The sequence below is a fragment of the Neofelis nebulosa genome, chromosome 17 (genome assembly GCF_028018385.1).
Source record: "Neofelis nebulosa isolate mNeoNeb1 chromosome 17, mNeoNeb1.pri, whole genome shotgun sequence".
Taxonomy (NCBI): Eukaryota; Metazoa; Chordata; class Mammalia; order Carnivora; family Felidae; genus Neofelis; species Neofelis nebulosa.
The window spans coordinates 8,640,140-8,661,750 of NC_080798.1; the positions used below are offsets into that span (position 1 = coordinate 8,640,140).

Consider the following 21,611-nt stretch of genomic DNA (forward strand, 5'->3'; position numbering starts at 1 on the left):
AAGCCAACTCCGCCGCGCGCAGACGCACCCGGGAATGCAATTCGGTTTGATTTTTATTTTTTATTTTTTGCGTTCACTTTTTGTCTCTTTTACGAAAGCATTGTAATTTATGAGAGAAGCACAACTCCAGTCTCCCGGTGCAATGCGAGCCTGACCCCAAAGAGCACACTTGCAAATATGCCCCCCACCCTTTCCCTGGATTGCAGAGCGCCCGTGTGCGTGCAAGGAGAGCACACGAAAACATGCGCGTGTGTGTGGCCCGTAGCACTGGAGGGCGATGGCCTTGTCACACCTGCTCACTCACGCGAGTCGGTACACCGGGCCCACGCGCCGGGGTCCGAGTTTCCACGCAAGCCTACCCCCGGGGGGCGGGGCTGCCGGGTACCCCCACCGTCAGGAGAGCGTGGGGGCCCGCGAGTAACCCGGGACGAGGGAACACGTTGGCCGGGGATACGCGTGTATCCGTACTTGGCGGAAACACGTGTGCCAGGGTAGGCCTCGGGCCGGACGACCACTACTCCCACCACTCCTCAAGCTCAGCTACGTGGTTTAAGAGGCCTGGGGGCTCTGGAATCCGCTGTGAATCTGGGGAACACCGGCTCTGAAACAGCTCTTCAGCGAGGCCTCCTGAGGCTGCATGGGGAGGGGCACAATGGGGAGTCAAAGACCCGGCTGTTTTTCCCCCCTCAACTAAGACCACTCCGACCCGCCCGCGGGCGTCTCAGCCAATCGCGGACCCTCTGGGTACAAGACCCACCCTCCTGTAAGGCTCCACACCGACAACGCTGGGCCACGCCCCCTGACAATTGCATAGGACCCCGCCCCCGCGCTCCAAGCCTCGCCCCGGATAATAAGCTCAAAATTCCAAGTCCCGCCCCTGAGCCCACGCCCCTCCTCTCGCAGCATCCTCCCCTCTGAGCCCCACCCCCGGGTAGAAGCCCAGCCCAGTACCTGGTGTAGGGGGGCGGAGGTGCGTCGTGCACCCCAGAGGCCGCCAGCGCCTGCTCGTAGGTGGGGAGACCTGGGGGTGGCGGTGGAGGCAGGGGCGTCGGGGGGCCTACACTGCCCAAGGGACTCAGGGGGTTAATGAGCTCAGCCCTGGGGACAGAAAGTACACTGTTAGCAGGAGAGACCTACAGGATAGAGAGATTTGGGAGGAGGAGGGAAGGCCTAGGGACACAGAGACTCTGAGGGTGGAAGGGAGAAAGACCAGAGGAAATGAGGGTCACCTTGAACCTGACCTGCCACACAGAAAAGCTCCTCAGAATGAGAGGCGGACGAACACAGGCAGACAGACATCAACTGCTGAGACATACTCATTCACAGACATACATGTGTTCCAGACACAGGGAGAGTCATGGAGAAAAAAACCAGCCCTGCAGAGAGGTAGGCAGACACACACTGATACAGACATAACACAGAGATACACCCAGTCACAAATCTCCCAGTGCCCCTCTTATAATAAACTCTTCCTAAAAACCCCCAGACCCACTATACTTCCAAGACTGACACTCAAGCACCTTTTTAGACCCTGCCACTGAGAAACACATGCCTAGACAACTCATAAGGCACACACAAACATGTGTGACAGCCTGTCACCACGGAAACTGACATGCTACAGACACCCAGAGACCTTACCGCTAACAGCCTCGCCAGACACGATACACACAGAGTGATAGTCACACATAAATACGGTACCATGAAGACACGCAGCAGATACTGAATGAGCTCCTACTGTGTGCCAGCTACTGAGGATATAGTCAGACAGACAGACAGACACGCGACTGGACATACGCAAGCTCACAGACCGACTTTCCATGTGATAGTCTTCTCAGACCTTTCCTCTGGTGCCCACCTGCCCCAATCCTTGACTCGTCTCCTCCTTCCTCTCCTCCCCCTGCTTTCCAGCCCTCAAACGCCTTCTCTCTGAATCACCCTTACTCTTGGGGACAGGGCTGCTGGCCTCTACCCCGTCGTCGGCAGTGCAGATACCAAAAGGCTCCCAAGCTGGCCAGGACAATGAGCAGGATGCCCGATGTCAGCCCCACAGCCAGGCCAGCTACATCCACACGTCCACGCCCTGCAGTGGGGAAGGGGGGGGGGGTGGCACCGTGTCAGGGGCTGTCACCCACCTCAACAACCCAATGCCTTCCCACAGAGGGAGGAGTACAGGCCAAGAAGCAAAGCAGAACTGGGGCCACTTCCTAGGTATGTGACTCCAGGCAACTGAACGTACTCATTTCTATAAGCCTCCATCTGCTGCCCTGTAAAATGGGAATAACTCCTCCCCCACAGGCTGTGAAATTCATTGAGATCAAACACATAAAGGGTCTACGATAACTTCATCCAGGACTAGAAAATATGGCAGCTGTATCCCCGTGGTGACAGAGGCGCCCCTCCCTGGACGCAGTGTGGCTTGAGTCCCTCCTAAACAAAATCCATCTGGGTAGGGAGCTCAGCTGCCCCCACACTGACCGTTGCCCGATTTAGCAAATAATAATGTATGATACCCTATTAAATACTAATTTTAGATATACAATGAATAATTTTTTTTTTTTAGTATAACTATGTCCCATGTAATATTTAGGACACTAGGGGTGCCTGGGTGGCTCGGTCACTTAAACATCTGACTCTTGATTTAGGGTCAGGTCATGATCTCACAGTTCGTCAGTTCAAGTCCCAAATCTGGCTCCACGCTGACAGAGTGTAGCCTGCTTGGAATTCTCTCTCTCTTCTCTCTGCCCACCCCCCCACCCCCCACACTCGCTCTCTCTCTCAAAATAAATAAATAAACTTAAAAATTGTTTTTAAAAAGGGGCGTCTGGGTGGTTCAGTCGTTTGAGCATCTTATTTTGGCTCGGTTCATGATCTCATGGTTTATGGGTTCAAGCCCCACGTCAGGCTCTGTGCTGACAGCTCAGAGCCTGGAGCCTGCTTCGGATTCTGTGTCTCCCTCTCTCTCTGCCCCTCCCCTGCTCACACTCTGTCTCTCTTTCTCTCAAAAATAAAAACATTGGGGCGCCTGGGTGGCGCAGTCGGTTAGGCGTCCGACTTCAGCCAGGTCACGATCTCGCGGTCCGTGAGTTCGAGCCCCGCGTCGGGCTCTGGGCCGATGGCTCGGAGCCTGGAGCCTGTTTCCGATTCTGTGTCTCCCTCTCTCTCTGCCCCTCCCCCGTTCATGCTCTGTCTCTCTCTGTCCCAAAAATAAATAAAAAATGTTGAAAAAAAAAAATTAAAAAAAAAAAATAAAAACATTTAGGGGCGCCTGGGTGGCGCAGTCGGTTAAGCGTCCGACTTCAGCCAGGTCACGATCTCGCGGTCCGTGAGTTCGAGCCCCGCGTCAGGCTCTGGGCCGATGGCTCGGAGCCTGGAGCCTGTTTCCGATTCTGTGTCTCCCTCTCTCTCTGCCCCTCCCCCGTTCATGCTCTGTCTCTCTCTGTCCCAAAAATAAATAAAAAAACGTTGGAAAAAAAAAATAAAAAAATAAAAACATTTAAAAAATTTTTTAATAAAAAATTTTATTTATTTTTTTTTTAATTTTTTTTTTCAACGTTTTTTATTTATTTTTGGGACAGAGAGAGACAGAGCATGAACGGGGGAGGGGCAGAGAGAGAGGGAGACACAGAATCGGAAACAGGCTCCAGGCTCCGAGCCATCGGCCCAGAGCCTGACGCGGGGCTCGAACTCACGGACCGCGAGATCGTGACCTGGCTGAAGTCGGACGCTTAACCGACTGCGCCACCCAGGCGCCCCTAATAAAAAATTTTAAAAAGAACATACTTAGACTAAAAAATTTATTCATGTGCATTTTTTAATGTTTATTTCTTTATGTTGAGAGAGAGAGAAAGCATGAACAGGGGAGGGGTAGAGAGAGAGGGACAGAGAGAATCCCAAGCAGGCTCGGAACTGTCAGGGCAGAGCCCGACACAGGACTTGATCGCACAAACTGTGAGATCATGACCTGAGCTGAAATCAAGAGTCCAGTTGGATGTCTTAACCCCTTAACCGACTGAGCAACCCAGGCGTCCCTATTCTTGTGTGTTTAAAATTCAAATTTAACTGATGGGGGTGGGGGTGTCCTGTGTTTTATCTAACAACACTTCCCCTCTGGAACGCAGTCCCTTTACCAACCACTGAGGCCACTGAGGGACGAGACCTCAACTCTGAAGGAAGAGGAGAATCCACAAGAAGGCTTCTGAATTTACTGGGCTATGAAAAATCCATTTATCAATGGGGAATTTAGGGACCTCCCCCCAGCAACAGATCATTGGGTGTCTAGAACTCGGGGGGACCCTTTGCTAGGACCCTAGGCCTTTAGCAATCCAAGGCCATGCTTCTGAGGAGAAACAGGCACACAGGGAGAACTCCAAAGGTCTGTGAGGCCCTCCTCTGTCTTGCTGCTGGGGAGACTTCCTGTAGCACTGGGTGGGGAGCTTTCCTCAAACAGTGAATCTCTGGTGGCTTTTAGCCCCCTTAGCGAAGAGCTGCGCCCAGAAGGCAGGCCCTCCAGATTCTGATATGTTTCAGGTGGATTCAAGAAGCCACTGGGCCACACTAGGCCAGCAGCGAGGTAGTTACCTCCCCTAGCAACCAGGCTCCAGTGTGAGGACTCCAGCAGACCCAGGGCTTGTTGCTAAGGGGCATCCACCCTAGCAACCAGGCCACGGGGAGGGGTGGGGGATCTGGTACCGGGAGGGGGTTCCTCCCTGGGCAGTGGGCCTTGGGTCCTGAGCCTGGCTAGGTGTGGTTGCTAGGGAGGCCTCCTTAGTAACCAGGCCAAGGCTGGGATGGGCCCGTGGGGGAGGGGAAGCCAGCCAGGTAGTGAGTGCTGCAGGCTTCCTTGGTCCGGCCTGGCCAGGCCTCGTTGCTAAGGAGCAGTCCCCCCTTAGCAACAAGACTGCAGCCATGGTGGGGCCTTAGAACTCACAGGAAGGGTTGGGGGTGGGCGGACTGGGCAGGTGAGGATGCACAGGCTTCCAGTGCCCGGCCTGCCTTGGCCAGGCCCTGTTGCTAGGGAGCAGTCCCCCTAGCAACCAAGCTGCAAAAGGGGCCGGGGCTCTGCACTCCAAAGAGGTTAGCACCTCTGAGCCTGAAGCCTGACAGGCCCCTGGGCTGTCACCCCTCTCTCCACCCGCACTTCCTCCTTCCTAAGGACAGGAGGCCTCCTCCAGATAAGTGTGGTAGGTTCCTCAGGCAGGGGCTCTAGTCTCAAAGGAGGGGACTCTTTTGATAACCACCTCCAGGAACTCAGGGAGCATGGAATTTGCAGGAGGCACATTTGGGGCAGGGGGTGTGGGTTCGGACCTCCACGGGAAGGGGGCTGCCTTAGCTGCACAGAACAAGAGGGGTTCCCCCCACACCCCCACTCACCTCCTTTGCCATTGTAGATGTAGCTCTCCCAAAAGCGCTCCTTGAAGGGGTAAGAATAGAGCAGGTGGAAAGGCAGCATATCAGCTGGGAAAGTCCATCCCCCCAACCTGCCTGCGCCCCGACTTCTGAGACCCAGGGTAGAGGGAGTTGGGGGCCAGGACATCCCAGGGCCTGGGGAGAGGGGCTCTCACCGTCAGAGTGTTGTCCTCAAAATACTCCCGTGCCTCCTCCCAGGAACACCGCTCCTCATGACACTCCCGTTCCAGGTTCCCTGGTGTGAGAAGCTCCAGGTCCCAGTGATTGGCTCGTGGAATCCGGCTACGGCTTCTTAGAAAGCTCTGGGCTTCTGGGGAGTCCAGGAAGACTTCTGCACCCAAAGAACATGAAACATAGAAAAATGGGGGGCTCCTGGGACTGGGGACATGGAAGAATCTCAACCTCAGGGGATGGGGAGCTGTGGAGTGCTCAGGGAGGAGGGGACTGGAGGCAAGGGTTCCTGAGTCAGGGGAAGGTGGAGTCTGCGCCTGGACACGGGCTCTTCCCCCAGACACTCACCTGGGTCTTGGTCCCCACTGGGTGAGGTGTCCAAGCAGGTGGTCAATCCCAGGTACAGAAGCAGCAGAGAGGGGGAGCCCCTCATATTTTACGAACCCCTGAAACGGGGCGTGGTGGAGACATCAGGTGCCTCAGCCCCTGGGGAATGGGGCCAGGTCACCCTGACTGGACTCTATGGTCCACAAATTGTAATGATTTGTAATAATAATAGCAGACGCTTACCTAGGCTGTATCCTGGGCCAGGTAGTTCAAGGTAGTTTACCTATATCAACTCCATTTAGTTTTCACAGAAGTGCTGTTCTTATCCCCGCTTTACAGATGAGGAAACTGAGGCACGGAGAGATAAAAGAATTGCCCAAGGTCATGCGATTTGCAAGATTCAGAAGCAGGATTTGAGTGAAAGCTGTGTGTGCCTCCAGAGACTGGAGCAGGGAGCTTATCTTTTTCTCTACCGGTCTGCAGCGCCCAGCATGAATTTTGGCACATAGTAGGTGCTCTTAAACATGTCTGTTGGTGATCAAGATTCCTTTCTTCCAGGTAGTTTCCACCTATACATGCCTCTCCCTGTGCTCATTACCACATCCACCCACAGAGATCAAAGATTACAGGAGAGACCAGAACAGGAGAGGCAAAGAGTATATTCTTGGGTCCAGGGGGGCAAAGGGAGTGGGGGTCCTGGACCCCTGGGACTGGGGGACCCAAGCTTCTGAGTCCCAGAGGGGCAGAGAACTGGGGGACCAGGGTCTTCAAGCCAGGCTCTGCCTCCAGGGGACATTCACTTACCTGCCCAGACCTGTGAGCGACTGTCCCCTCTTCTTTAATTGGGGCTTCCTGGGCCAGGCCAGCTAAGGCCAGCTGTGAATGGGGGAGAGGGGAGAGGGGAGGGGAGTGAAAGGAGGGGTGCCCCTCTCCCTGTAATCAGACGGATCCCGGTTTCTGGCAGAGGGGCGGGGTTTGTGATTACCTGTCCTGGGCGGGACTCAGGTAAGGGACAAAGTATTTAAAGGGACCTTAGGATGAAGGGCCTAAGGTCCAGAGCCTTGTAGGGACGCCAGGGTTCCTGACATCGACACCGTGGAGGCACTTAGGGGACTGGATATGCACCTCTTCCCTTGTTTGTCCCCTGGGATGGAAGCTTGCCTGGGTGAGCTAGGGAAATAAATGTCTAGGTGTCCAGATGCCTAGATGTCTAGAAACCGGTGGGAAATGTATGCCTTGGTCCCTGGGGGTAGGTGGTCGATGCTGTAGTAAATTCCCGTTTTCTGAGGTGATTTGAAGGACTTTGACTTCCGATTTCTCACTTGCTCTCCTTATAAATTGGAGACAGGGGAGTTGTCCCTTCTCAATTGTCTCTCAACACGCAGCAAGAAAAGTGGCTAATATACTTGGGGAAGTGAGCTTCCCGATCTCTAGAGGAAGTGGTTAATCCTTCAATTCAGACTTGCAGAGACACAAAGCCTGGACATAACCAGTAAATCGTCCGCCCTGGGAAATGCCTAGTGTATACTAAGCGTGCTCTATACTCGTGCCAGCGGCACCAACCGGAACCTTCGAGTAACTACTCAGGTTTCCGGAGGGAGGGAGAGGAGAAGGGAGGACTTACCAAGTCAGAAGAGTATCTCGGCAACTAGGGGCAGCTCTACTTCCGGTCCTTTTTCCGGGCGGAAGTGGGCGTGGCGCTGAGGGGAAAACAGCCCTCCTTTCCGGTGTAGGGGCACAGTTGAAGAAGCGACGGAGGGTCGAGGAGTCGTTCGTGAGGTGAGTTCCAGGGGGTGGGGAGGATCGTGTTGCTGCGATCGCTTTCCCGCGGGCTAGACTTCTGGGGTCCTGAGGGAGACAGGGACAGGGTTTCGAATTCCCGACTCCCTGTCAATCATTAATAGACGACTCCAGGCACCCCATGTCTGAAGCTGAACTACATCTCCCGGCATCCCCGGGAGGTAGCCAGGCCTTCATCCGGCACTTCTTAAGTGTTGGTATTCCACCATAGAGGGCTATGGGCCGGGGGTCCCAGGGGAAGGAGGAGACTGGGACTCTTGGGAGGGTCTAAGGAGTGGGACTTGAGGAAGAAGGACCCCCTTTCTTGGCCTCAGTTTCCCATCTGTGACCGGGAGGGCGGAGGAGATTGTGCAGTCGCCCGCCGCTGTCTTCTCTGCATTTTTTTTTTTTTTTTTTTTTTTGACAACTCCTTCCTTCTCAGAGTTGGTGGAGGCTTTAACCTTTTCCTCTGGGGAGGTCTGGGGTCAGGCCGACCTGGGTTCTCATCCCGATGGTGCTGTTGAGTCGGTGTGAACTTGGGCCTCGAAGGGTTTTACTTTAATGTTTTATTGTGAAAATGTTCAAACTCACAGAGAATAATGTAAGGATCCCTGTCGCCTATGGGGCGCTTGGGTGGCTCAGTCGGTTGAGCATCCGACTTTGGCTCAGGACATGATCTTGGGGTTTGTGAGTTCAGGCCCCCTGTCGGACTCTCTGCTGACCGCTCGGAGCCTGGAACCTGCTTCAGATTCTGTGATAACGCTGCTGAGAATATTTGTGTGAGAATTTTTGTGTGGACGTGTTTTCATTTCTGTCGGAAGCAGCATTGCTGAATCAAATGGTAACTGTACCTTTAGGCTTTTGAGAAACTGCCAGACTTTTCCACAGTGGCTGCCCCAGCCTCCATTCCCACTCAGTGTGTAAGGGTTCCAGTTTCTCGACACTTGTTATGATCTGACTTTTCGGTTGTCATCCTCCTAGTGGGTTTGAACTGGTATCTCACTGTGGTTTTTTATTGCATTACTTAAAGTTTTATTAGGGCGCTTGGGTGGTCCAGTCGGTTAGGCGCGTCAGACTTCAGCTCAGGTCACGATCTTGCGGTCTGTGGGTTCGAGCCCCGCATCGGGCTCTGTGCTGATGGCTCAGAGCCTGGAGCCTGCTTCGGATTGTGTGTCTTCCTCTCTCTCTGCCCCTCTCCCGTCCTCTCAAAAAATAAACATTAAAAAATAATAATAAAATAAAAAGTAAAGTTTTATTTATTTATTTAGAGAGAGTGCACCCATGAACGGAGGAGGGGGAGAGAGAGAATCCCAGGCAGGCTCTATGCTGTCTGTGGGGCTCGATCTCATGAATCATGAGATCATGACCTGAGCCAAAACCAAGAGTCTGATGCTCAGCCGACTGCACCACCCAGGCACCCCTATTTAGTTTGAAAGATTTTTTAAATATAATTTTCTAATGTCTATTTTTTGAGAAAGAGAGAGAGAAACAGAGTGCGAGTGAGGGAGGGGCAGAGAGAGAAGGAGACACAGAATCCGAAGCAGGCTCCAGGCTCTGAGCTGTCAGCATGGAACTCACGAACTGCAGGATCATGACCTGAGCCGAAGTCTGACCCTTAACCAACTGAGCCACCAAGGCACCCCTTAAAGATTTTGTTTTTAAGTAATTGCTCTACACGCAACACGGGGCTCAAACTTGCAACCCTGAGATCAAGAGTCACGTGCTCTAGGGACCGAGCCAGCCAGGCGCCCCCTCACCCCACCCCTTGCCTATTTTTAAATTGGGTCACTCATCTTTTTATTATTGAGTTATAAGTCTTTCGTATGTCCTAGATGTTATTCCTTGATTGGATATATGATTTGCAACCCCCACTTGTCTTTGTACAGCCTGCAAACTAAGAGCGGTTGTAACATTTTTAAAAAATTAGACAAAATCAAAAGAAATGATATCTTGTGACCCATGGCAATTTGTGTGATTCAGATGTCCGTGTCCACAAGGAGACTTTTATTGGAACACAGCCATGCACGTTCATGTCCGTGGTGTCCACGGCTGCTCTTGCCATAGGAGAGCCGAGCTGAGTAGTTGTGACAGGGGCCCAGTGGGCCACGAAGTCAAAAATCTTTTTTTTTTTTTTTTAATGTTTATTTATTTTGGAGAGAGACAAAGAGCACGAGTGGGGGAGGGGCAGAGAGAGAAGGAGACAACACGATCTGAAGCAGGCTTCAGGCCATCGGCCCAGAGCCCGACCCCGGGCCCGAACTCACGAACCGTGAGATCATGACCTGAGCCGAAGTCCCGACCGACGCTCCACCGACTGAGCCACCCAGGCGCCCCCAAAGTCCAAAATCTTTACTATCCTGACCCTTTTTGGTTGATCCCTGCCACGTTCCTTATGTTGAAGCCCTCGCCAGCGATACGACTATTTCGGAGATTGTCTGTGGCGGACACAATGAAGGTTACGTGAGATCGTGGGAGTGGAGTCCTACCGCGTGGGGTTGGTGTTGTTAGGACAGGAGGAGATGCCAGAGAGCACGCTCTCTGCCCTGTGAGGAGACAGCAAGAAGGCGGCCAGCTATCCGGGAGCCAGGAAGAGAGAGTCCTCACCAGAAGCTGACCGTGCTAGCACCGTGATCTTGGACTTCCAGCCTCCAGAACCATAAATATCTCCACAAATGAACGTCTGCTGTCTAAGCCACATTCCAGTAGACGGAATTTTGTTCTGGCGGCCCTAGCCGACTGATGCAGATAGGAAGAGCCAGACCTGCGCTGTAAAGTTACATTCTTATCCTTTCCGCTAACGGGTGTTGGCACCCAGCGAACATGCAGTTCCCTTCAGTCTTTCCCTTAAGGGCATCCCTCAACAATCGTTGCCTCGTCAACTGTGTTGTCAGGGGATGCAAAATGATTTTCCACTTCTTTTATTTATCTTTTCTTTTCTTCTAACGTTTATTCATTTTTGAGAGACAGAGAGACAGAGCATGAACGGGGGAGGGGCAGAGAGAGAGGGAGACACAGAATCGGAAACAGGCTCCAGGCTGCGAGCCATCGGCCCAGAGCCCAACACGGGGCTCGAACTCACGGACCGCGAGATCGTGACCTGGCTGAAGTCGGACGCTTAACCGACTGCGCCACCCAGGCGCCCCTTTTTTTTTTTTTTTAATGTTTATTTATTATTGAGAGACAGAGAGACAGAGCATGAGCAGGGGAGGGGCAGAGAGAGAGGGAGACACAGAATCCGAAGCAGGCTCCGGGCTCTGAGCTGTTAGCACAGAGCCCAATGCGGGGCTCGAACCCACAAACCGCGAGATCATGACCTGAGCTGAAGTTGGACGCTCAACCAACGGAGCCACCCAGGCGCCCCTAAAAATTTTTTTTTAATGTTTATTTATTTTTGAGAGAGAGAGGGTACAAGCAGGGGAGGGGCAGAGGGAGAGGGAGACACAGAATCTAAAGCGGGCTCCAGACTCTTAGCTGTCAGGACAGAGCCCGATGTGGGGCTTGAACCCACAAACTGCAAGATCTTAACCGCAGCCAAAGTCAGATGCTTAACCAACTGAGCCACCCAAGCGCCTCTTCATCAGCCATTATTAATAGAGAATCTCTGGGGGTGCCTGGCTGGCTCAGTCGGAGGGGTGTGTGATTCTTGATCTTAGGGCTGTGAGTTCGAGCCCCATGTTGGGCGTAGAGATTACTTAAATAAATAAAAACTTGAAAAAAAGAGAGTCTCAGATGCTCACTTTTGCTTTTAGCGAACTCTCTCGGTACTGCTTACACCCCGTCCTAAGTCTGTGATTTCCTTGAGTGTAATTAGCTACTTGGTTTCCTTTAACACAGAAGCCTTCGTACCCCTGGAATGGCCTGGCACACACCTTTTAGGGAGAGGGGTGTGTGGCATTCTCTAGGTTCTCAAAGGGATCTCTGACCCCACCAAAAGGTTAAGAGCCACTGGTTTTAGAGTTCAGAAAACCAACTGCAGAAAAAGACGGCAGGGAGTCGGTAATTTGAACGCCAGCCAGGACCATTAGCGTGTTAATGGTATTGTGGTCATGGTTTTTAAAAGTCCCATCGCAGCGCTGTGCCCTGTGCCCTTCGAGCCCTAGCTGCTAGTCCCAAGAGGCCGTGCAGCACTTTACTAAGTGGCTAGTTTGACTTGAGGGACTGAATTTTTCTCGGTTCTTTCATTTTAATTCATTTAAATAGAAACGCCAACACTAGACCGAGTTATCGGAAACCTTGTAAGCATGTTCGGAACAGAGGCGGTATGTGAATGTACCTTGGCAGCCGTAAATCACAAAACCTAAATAGAGGTCGAGTATCTCCAGTGAACGTTTCGCGTCTGAATTGAAATGGGTTGAAAGAGTAAAGCATAGTCCAGATCTTGAAGGCTTTGTACAAAAAAAAAGGGGGGGGGGTGGGGTGGGAAATGGGTTGGCCTGTGTCCTCAGACTGTCACCCTCTTGGGAGGACTGACAGTTGTCACACGGTTAAGGGGGCGGCCCCGCAGCCTGCTTGCCTGGGTTCCCCTTCCCAGCTGGGGGATGCCCGAGCCTGTTTCCTCCCCCGGAAGTGGGGCGTGATGATAAGCAGGAGATAGGATTTTGGAATTTCTCTGAAATACTCGCGACAGCAGATGGCAGTAGTTCTGTTCTCTGTTTTGAACTTGGCCCTAATGAGGAGACCATACAGCCGCGGTGGGTCCTGCCACGGCCGCCCACCAGCCCGTTAGCCCGTGGCCAGCAGCTCTTAAACTTTTTGGTCTCCGTGTCGTAAAAGTCATCCAGGACTCCAGAGAACTTTTGTTTATGTGAGTTCTATCGATTCATATTTGCTGTACCAGAAATTAAACCTGATGTGAAAAAAGGTTTTTATGGGGCGCCTGAGTGGCTCAGTCGGTAAAGCGTCCGACTCTTGGTTTCAGCTCAGGGCATGATCTCACGGTTCATGGGTTCGAGCCCCGCATTGGGCTCCGTACTGACAGCGTGGAGCCTGCCTGGGATTCTTCTCTCTCCCTCTCTGTCTGCCCCTTCTTCACTCTCTCTTTTTCTCTCTCTCTGTCTAAATAAACTTTAAAAAAGAAAAAGGTTTGGGGCGCCTGGGTGGCTCAGTCGGTTAAGCGGCTGACTTCGGCTCAGGTCATGATCTCGTGGTCCGTGAGTTCGAGCCCCGCGTCGGGCTCTGTGCTGACAGCTCAGAGCCTGGAGCCTGTTTCGGATTCTGTGTCTCCCTCTCTCTGACCCTCTCCCATTCATGCTCTGTCTCTCTCTGTCTCAAAAATAAATAAACGTTAAAAAAAAAAAAAGAAAAAGAAAAAGGTTTTTATTGAGCAGTAATTCACATAACACAAAATTCATCCATTTAAAGTGATATATACACTATTTTGTGCAATCACCACCACTTATCATTCTAGAACATTTTCATCACCCCAAAAAGAAACCAGAAAGCCACTCCTCACTTCCCCTTCTCCCATCCTGTGGTAACCACCATTCTGCTTTCTGTCTCCATGGATTTGCCTGTTCTGGACATTTCTTATACGTGGAACCCTACGATACATGGCCTTTGTGCCAGCTTCCTTTCTCTTAGCATAATAAAACGTTATTTAAAAATCGGCTCCACACCCACTGTGGGGCTTGAATTCAGGACCCTGAGATTAAGAGTCACATGCTCCACCAACTGAGCCAGCCAGGCGCCCCTAAAACATTTTTAAAACCCAAGGATGCAGAAGCATACACTCAGTTTGCGGTGGGAGCAATGACATCGTCACGTGTCACGCTGTCTCTGGAAAACTCCACTGTGCACTTGTGAGAGAACGAGAGTAACAAAGGCAAACACATGTTAGTATTATTATGGAAATAGCTTGTGGACCCCCTGAAGGTATCTTAGGAACCCCTCTAGGATCCCCGGACCTTACTTTGAGAACCGCTGCCCTAGGCAATGGCTTCACTTCTAAGAATCCTTTTGCCCATCTGAAAAATGGTCGTGGGCCAGACTTCAGAGAGTGGTTGAGGTTGGACAACCAATGAGATGGGGGCACAGAGAGTTGGCGTGGGGTCAGGGATCTTAGCAGTGTTCTGTGGGACTGTTCCATCATCACCTGGCCAAGTCAAAAAAAAAAAAAAAAAAAGGTTGCCTCTGTAGTTGCTTCTTTTACTCTTGGAGGGAAAATGTCTCCGGCCATGGCCATGAAGCCAAAGAGCGTAGAAACCCCTGTCATTGGCCACAAGACAAGCAGCTGTGTGCCAAATCCCACAGAGGGTCAAGGCAGTTGACAACTAAGAATAGAGTAGGGAATTTGGCCATGAGGAGGTCAATGCGACCTTCATGAGTGGCAGTTGGGGGGGCTGGGGCTGAAGCCAGAGGGTGGGGGGAGGAGTGCCTGGCAGGTGAGCGAGGGGAGACAGCAGGTGCTGGATGTTTGCTCAAAAGCTTGGGGGTGAGGGGAAGTTGGAGGAGGGCCATGGGTCAAGTTGGGATGTTTCACCAAGGTTAGCTGTCGCAAGCAGCACAGTGGCCACCACTGGGGTGAAATGTTTTGTGTCTCGACTGGGGTGGCAGTCACAAGGGCATACATCTCTGTCAACACGCATCAGATCTATGTCCATACACCGAAGAACAAAAATCAGCTTCTGAGAGGAAATCGCCAGTAGGGGGAGAGCGAGATCCATAGCTCGGAGAGGGAGAGAGTTTTGTGGTTCAAGTTCTGAATGTGAAAGACAAGAGTCTGAGGGCGACCAGAAGAGGGGAATGGAGACAAAGTTACTTTTTGCAGTTTGGGAGTCCTTGGCTGTGTCCCCCCGCCCCCGGCTCCACCCCAGCCTTCTGGACCTTTCTCACAACCAGAGAGCCAGAGAGACTATTTCCTGAACACCGCCTATGTGCCAGGCTCTGAGCAGGACTCACTCAGCTGTCACAGAAATCCAGTCCCGGCAATGAGATCCCATGGTTATCCCAGGGATGATTAACTTTTTGCCAAATTAAACCAAGGCTCAGAGAAAGGAAATGGCCACCCTAGGGTCACAACAGCCAGTGCGGGGCCAACCCTGGACTCAAGCCCAGGCTGAAGGTCATCTTGCCCAATCCTTGATCCCTATAGCCTACAACCCCCTCCTGTAGCTCCAGCCCCTGATTAGTCCCCACCGACACATGGGCAACCACTCCGATATGCAGAATACATACGCTCTTGTTTGTAAGTATTCTTTAATACGCACTATCTTGGGGCGCCTGGGTGGCTCAGTGTGGTGGTTAAGCATTCAACTCTTGATTTCCGCTCAGGTCATGATCTCACGGTTCGTGAGTTTGAACCCCATGTTAAGTTCCGAGCTGACAGTGCAGAGCCTGCTTTGGATTCTCTCCCTCTCCCTTTCTCTGTGCCCTTCCCATGCTCCCTCTTTCTCTCTTTCTCTCTCAAAAATAAGTAAAACAATAAAATGTACTATCTTGCACACACGTAGATTGGTAGTAATTCTGTTTTATTTTTTAAATTTTATGTATTTTATTATTTTAGAGAGAGTATGTGCACATGAACAGGGGAGAGGGGCAGAGGGGGAGAGAAAGAGAATCTTAAGCAGGATCCACCCTCAGCACAGTGTCCAACTCAGGGCTCGATCCCACGACCCCAGGAACATGACCTGATCCGAAATCAAGAATCAGATGCTCCACTGGCTGAGCTACCCAGGTGCCCCTTACTTTTTTTTTTTTTCTTATTTTTCATACCCAGTGTTAAGATCCACCTGTGACACCTTGCATGTATCTAGCAGATTGCATCTCACTGCTGGGTGGTCTCCAGGATGGGCTGTCACCACCCATTCTCCCAGGGAGGGACATCAGGTGCCTTTGACTCCCCTCTGGTATAAATAACACTGCTGTGGACATCCTTGGGCATGCTCCTTGTGGGTGTCTCTGAGAATGTCTTTGGGGCCCATCACCCACGGTGCAGAATCACCTATGCTTACCTGGCTAAAGTACCACCAGCCTGTGTTCCAGGAGGCTGACCCTGTCCACTGTCCCCACTGCATTGCCTTAAGGGTCCTGAAACCGATCATGTGTCCTCACCAAGCCCTGGTCGTACCCAGCTTTTTGAAGTTTCGCCTGTCAGCCTGATGATGATAGGTATGAAGTGCTATCTCACTGTGGTTTTCATCTGAAGAGAGCTGGATTATCTCTCCATACGCTCGTTAGTCTTTGAGCTGCTTCTGTAAGTTGCCTTTTCACATCCTTTGCTCATTTTCCTGTCAGGGTGGCTGTTTTTTTTTTTCTTGTTGATTTGCCAGAGCCCCATGTACAGTCAGTTCCGCTAGAACACCTGTTTTGAAAATGTGAATTCCGGGGCACCCGGCTGACTCAGTCAGTTAAGCATCCGACTTTGGCTCGGGTCGTGAGCTCACAGTTCGTGAGTTCGAGCCCCGCGTCGGGCTCCGTGCTGACAGTGCAGAGCCTGCTTGAGATTCTGTCTTTCTGCCCCTCCCGACTCATGCTTTCTCTCTCTCTCTCAAAATAAATGAATAAACTTAAAAAGAAAGAAAGAAAATGGGAATTTATCCCGGTGCAATCGATCATGTTTGGAAACAATTGGACCATAGTGCAGATTTCCCCTTTGCTTACGTGTGCTTTCATCCACCCAGGCGAGAGGGTGGTGAACCCCCAAAAACCGCACTCCACTCCAGTGAGCCTGTAGGCATACACCGAGCACACACATGCATACATAACCCCAAACAGAACATCTCTGAGGCCCCTCACTTCACCGTGTCTGTATGTAAGGAGCCCCACGCATCCTCATTTGCTGCCAGAACTTCTCGATTTCAGAGAACCCTCTTTCCACCACCTCAGAGTAACTCACAGGGTGCACCCCTTCTGACGCATGATTCCACAAGCAGAGTGTAGGTCACTTTCCAAAGTAAAATGCTGTCTTTCTTTTTGGAGTCTGTGGGTATTTCCTAACCAGTCGAAGCGTGTGAGACTGTCCTCCGCTGACCCACCCCCCGTTTTCCCATCTGGCAAGGCCAGGGGCAGGTCGGCTCCGAGGGCCTGTCCTCCCTGGGGCCTCCCTCCACCACAGCCCTGCAACTGTCCCCTCCTCCTCCCCCCAGGATGACCCGGCACGGCAAGAACTGCACGGCAGGGGCCGTCTATACCTACCACGAGAAGAAGAAGGACACAGGTACTGGGTTTGGGAGGGGGGACAGTTGTATCTCAAAGGCACCATCTCACTTTGCACCTCCGGTTGTGTCTTCTGGGCACGTCTCTTTCCCCCCCACCCCACCCGCCGACCGATGGTCATGACACTAAGAGTAACAGCCCACGCGATCCCGTGCCCCTGCAGTGGGTGCTTATGGCTTGTCGTAGCCATATTCCAGAGGCAGAAACTGAGGCCCAGAGAGGGCCACGCCCTTGAGTCTGGGCTGAGGGGAGTCAGGCGTGAGCCTCTCTACCTGGCAACTTCGGTGACAGCCTGTCACTTACCCTCTGGATTGACACCTTCCTGAGGGCTATGCCCCGCCCCCAATGCACACACACAGCCTGAGCTTTTGACTGCCTGTCTCTCGGAGTCCCGCCCAACACCCCCCCCCCCCCCCCCGCCACATGCAAGTTCTCTCTGTGCCTTTCTCTTGGGGTTTCGCAAGGGGCACCTCTCCTGTCCCTCCATCCCTCTGCCTCTGTCTGTCCCCAGCGGCCTCAGGCTATGGGACCCAGAACATTCGACTGAGCCGGGATGCTGTCAAGGACTTTGACTGCTGCTGCCTCTCTCTGCAGCCCTGCCACGACCCTGTCGTCACGTGAGCTGGGGAACTGCACTGGGGGTGTGGGGAACCGCCTGCACAGCCAGGGCGCCCTGGGCAAGCCCCTTAACCCCTCAAGAGCCTCAGTGTGCTCATCTGAGACATGGGCATGATCCTAACGTGTTCCCCAGGGATGTGGAAAAGAATACATCCGTAACAGAGGGTAGGGCCCTTGGATCATTGCCTGGCACATAATAATAGCTTATGTGTGGAGCATTTACCATTCCCCGCCTTGTGGTCTGGCAGAGGCCTCGGTGAGATAATGGGTACAAGGTGCTTAGTCCAGTGACTAAATATGGGCTCACTTTACAGGTCTGTTTTACAGACATAGTGACGAGAGCAGACTGTGGCTCAGGGTCCCTGAGGCCACCTGCAGGTTCAGTGATTCATTGGAAGAACTCGCAACTCAGAAAGGTGGTTAAGAGTCAGTGATGGCTTATTACGGTACAAAGATGGAGATTAAGTCAGTAAGGGGAGAAGGCGCATGGGGCCGAGCCCAGGAGGGACCAGGATCGAGCCTCCAGTTGTCCTCTCCTAATAGGGTCACACAGACAGCGCTAGTCTCCCGACAACGACATGTGACAGCAGGCAGACATGGGCGCCGCCCACCGGGGGAAACTCACGGGAGCCCCAGCGTCCAGGGATTTTACTGGAGGCTGGTAACTCAGGCATGGCGTGACTTTGGTCTCCGGGCCCTCCAGAGGTCTAACCTCATACCACATGGCCCAACCACCTCCCCCACCAGGTGAACTAAGACACTTTTATCAGGCAGCACATTCCAAGGGCTCAGAGGCTCCCTCCTGGGAGCTGGTTCAAGGGCCGGGTCCTTTGGAACGTGTAGGGTTTGGAGAACACGGCCCGCTGAGCTAGCCCTTTATTGCACAAGATTTTCCCTACAAGGCAAAGCCAGGATAGTGAAAATGGCGTGGTCACTCAGAGAGCTGTGCTAGGCACCGCGTGACCTGCCGCCTGGAAGACGCTTCGTGCGTGCCCAGGGCAGGGAGCCTATGGCTTCCCATCTCGTCCTGTCCTTACAGCCCGGATGGTTACCTGTACGAGCGTGAGGCGATCCTGGAGTACATTTTGCACCAGAAGAAGGAGATCGCCCGGCAGATGAAGGTGATGGGGATGGGGGCACGGGCGGGTGGCGTTGATCCCGAGCTCACAGAACCTCTCTGGCCTTCTTGTCTAAGTTCCTTTTCCCTCTGAGCCTTTGCCTATGCTGTTCCCTCTGCTTGGCGCACCGTCCCGTCCCACTTCTCCTGGTTAGCTCCTTCTCCTTCTCCAGATTTCCTCCCAGGCGTCGCCTCCTCTGACCTCCTGCTAGTCCAGGGCCTCAAGGGTCTGCCCCCCCCCCCCCCCCCAACCTCTTGACACTTATGGTTGTGACTCAGCCTGTGGCTGACGTGTGCCCACTTCCGCCACTAGATGGCAGGCCCCAGGGGCAGAAAACAGATCTTTTGCCCACCCCATGGCCCTAGGTTCTCTGTGAACACTTGGTAAATTGACGATGTCACCTCATCTCCCTGGGCCTCGGTTGCACTGCCTCTCAAATGGGCTGACAGGGCCAAGTCAGAGGGCGCTGCAGGGCGTGTGGGAGATGCTCACAGATCAGAATTCTCAAGGCATTTACTTGGAGCCATGCCCACTTTCCACGGCTGAACTCATTTTGTGGGTAGGAGGGACCCCGTTTATCGCCGTGTTTGAGGCGCAGCTGGTCGATCTCCCTCCTTTTCCTGCCAGGCTTCCTAGAGCTCCAGAAACACTGAGGGTTAGATTCTTTGTTTTTGTTTTTAATGTTTATGTATTTTTGAGAGAGAGAGGCAGAGTCTGAGCACGAGCAGGAGAGCAGCAGAGAGAGAGAGAGTGGGAGACACAGAATCTAAAGCAGGCTCTAGGCTTCAAGCTCAGCACAGAGCCCGACACGGAGCTCAAACCCATGAGCCATGAGATTATGACCTGAGCCAAAGTTGGACACTTCACCGACTGAGCCACCTAGGCACCCTATTTTTTTCTTTTTTTAAAGTTTATTTATTTATTTATTTAGAGAGAGAAATATCAGGGGGGGGTGGGGAAGGGCAGAGAGAGAGGGAGAAAGAATCCTAAGCAGGTTCCTCACTATCAGTGCAGAGCCTGACGTGGGGCTTGAACTCACGAACCCAAACCTGGGAGATCATGACCTGAGCTGAAATCAAGAGTCAGATGCTGGGGCGCCTGGGTGGCTCAGTCGGTTAAGCGTCCGGCTTCGGCTCAGGTCATGATCTCACGGCGTGTGAGTTCGAGCCCTGCTCGTACACAGCCTGCTTGGGATTCTCTCTCCCTCTCCCACTTGGGCATGCGCCCACGCGCTCTCTCTCTCTCTCTCTCTCTCTCTCTCAACATAAACTTTAAATAACTTAAAAAGACTCACACTCAGGCAGTTACCAGCCTCTACTGACTGCCGCTGCCAGGACCGTCCCCTGTGGAGGCCTCGGTTTACCCGTCTGTGAAATGGGAAGAGCCACCCTCAAACGCCACAACGCACGGGAAGGTGCCGAGCCCGCTTCTTTCTCGCTGCCCACAGGCCTACGAGAAGCAGCGGGATGCCCGGCGTGAGGAACAGAAAGAGCTGCAGCGGGCGGCGGCACAGGACCAGGTGCGGGGCTTCCTGGAGAAGGAGGCAGCCATCGTGAGCCGGCCCCTCAACCCCTTCACGCCCAAGGCCGCCCCTGAGACCCGTCCAGGTGAGGGGGAGCGGACTTGCCGGGGGGGGGGGGGGGGGGGCGCGGGTCCCGCAGGGCCGGGTGCCTCCCTGGGTGCGGCATCTGGGCCCCTCTCCCTCCCGCAGATGACGCCCGCCCCGGGGCCAGTGTGGGCCCCACGGGCAAGGACAAGGACAAAGCACTGCCCAGCTTCTGGATCCCGTCGCTGACCCCCGAGGCCAAGGCCACCAAGCTGGAGAAGCCTGTGAGCATCCCCAGCACCCTGTGCCCGCTTGGCACAGAGGACCCGAGTCCCCCAGTGTCCCCAGCGCCTCCTTCCCCGCCCGGGACCCCCCATCCTCCCTCCACCTGGCCCCAGTCCGGCCTGTTGACCGCCCCCCCCCCCCCTCCGTCCTGCGCAGTCGCGCACCGTGACCTGCCCCATGTCTGGGAAGCCGCTGCGCATGTCTGACCTGACACCCGTGCGCTTCACGCCGCTGGACAGCTCCGTGGACCGCGTGGGGCTCATCACACGCAGCGAGCGCTACGTGTGCGCTGTGACCCGCGACAGCCTGAGCAACGCCACGCCTTGCGCTGTGCTGAGGCCCTCGTGAGTCGCCCGGGGAGGATGGCCTGGGGACCTGCAGGGCCGGGCCGGGCCGGGCAGTGTGGCTGTGTCCCTCACCCGAGCGGGGCCTTCTCTGATCGCTGTCTCCCACCCTCACTCTCACCGAAGTGGGGCTGTGGTCACCCTGGAGTGCGTGCAGAAGTTGATTCGGAAAGACATGGTAGACCCCGTGAACGGGGAGAAGCTGACCGACCGGGACATCATCGTGCTGCAGCGGGTGAGCGGTGACCCGCCTCCCCAGGCCCCCGCCCCTGTCCTCTCCCTACGCCCCGCACCTACTGGGGAGTAGGACCCCGCCCTGCCTCCTCCACGCCCCACCCCCGCCTTCCTAAGCTGGGGTCCTGCCTCACCTTGCGGGCTTAGGATACCCCCGCAACGGGCCCTGCAGCCCGACCTGCCTCCACCTTGGCCTCGTCCCCCCCTCCCCAGGGCGGCACCGGCTTCGCGGGCTCCGGAGTGAAGCTGCAGGCTGAGAAGTCCAGGCCGGTGATGCAGGCCTGAGTGCACAGGAGACCAAATAAACAGGCTTGGACTCACCGGCCCTTGTGGTGCCTTCGTTGGCCTCGCGGGAGCCCTGGGGCCACACGGGGAGCCCTCCAGCGTGCACCTGCTGCAGTGCCCCGGTGTGAAGGCGTGGGCTAAAGTTACCTTTAAGGTGGTCTGACGTTAAGAGGAAAATCCGAACTGAGCCCACACGCACGCGTTAAAACTGGGCCAGAGGGGCGCCTGGGTGGCTCAGTCGGTTAAGCGGCCGACTTCGGCTCAGGTCACGATCTCGCGGTCCGTGGGTTCGAGCCCCGCGTCGGGCTCTGGGCTGATGGCTCGGAGCCTGGAGCCTGCTTCCGA

The 21,611-nt window shown here is 53.9% G+C and overlaps 2 protein-coding genes across 6 annotated transcripts; one reads left to right on the forward strand and one right to left on the reverse strand.

Annotated features, from left to right (window-relative positions):
• Window positions 1–35: 35 nt before the first annotated feature.
• PRRG2 (proline rich and Gla domain 2) lies at window positions 36–7,648 on the reverse strand. 3 transcript variants are annotated; one of them, XM_058706417.1, is made up of 8 exons: window positions 7,529–7,648; window positions 6,148–6,252; window positions 5,926–6,023; window positions 5,562–5,737; window positions 5,371–5,410; window positions 1,942–2,080; window positions 952–1,098; window positions 36–633 (listed from the first exon to the last, which is right to left on the reverse strand). In XM_058706417.1, exons 3-8 carry the CDS (start codon window positions 6,008–6,010, stop codon window positions 615–617), a joined length of 606 nt encoding a protein of 201 aa, XP_058562400.1. In that variant the 5' UTR covers window positions 6,011–6,023; window positions 6,148–6,252; window positions 7,529–7,648; the 3' UTR covers window positions 36–614. The 3 variants fall into 3 exon arrangements, with proteins under 3 accessions (XP_058562400.1, XP_058562399.1, XP_058562401.1); XM_058706416.1 differs by lacking the exon at window positions 7,529–7,648 and adding an exon at window positions 6,709–7,286; XM_058706418.1 differs by lacking the exons at window positions 6,148–6,252; window positions 7,529–7,648 and adding an exon at window positions 6,709–7,290.
• On the forward strand, window positions 7,569–21,301 carry NOSIP (nitric oxide synthase interacting protein). Of its 3 annotated transcripts, none has more exons than XM_058706412.1 (9): window positions 7,569–7,683; window positions 16,767–16,837; window positions 17,348–17,453; window positions 18,494–18,575; window positions 20,020–20,179; window positions 20,284–20,402; window positions 20,560–20,747; window positions 20,874–20,982; window positions 21,195–21,301. In XM_058706412.1, the coding sequence occupies exons 2-9, from the start codon at window positions 16,768–16,770 to the stop codon at window positions 21,264–21,266; spliced, it is 906 nt and encodes a 301-aa protein (XP_058562395.1). In that variant the 5' UTR covers window positions 7,569–7,683; window position 16,767; the 3' UTR covers window positions 21,267–21,301. The 3 variants fall into 3 exon arrangements, with proteins under 3 accessions (XP_058562395.1, XP_058562396.1, XP_058562398.1); XM_058706413.1 differs by lacking the exon at window positions 7,569–7,683 and adding an exon at window positions 15,706–15,789; XM_058706415.1 differs by lacking the exon at window positions 7,569–7,683 and adding an exon at window positions 15,853–15,874.
• The last annotated feature ends 310 nt before the right edge of the window (window positions 21,302–21,611 follow it).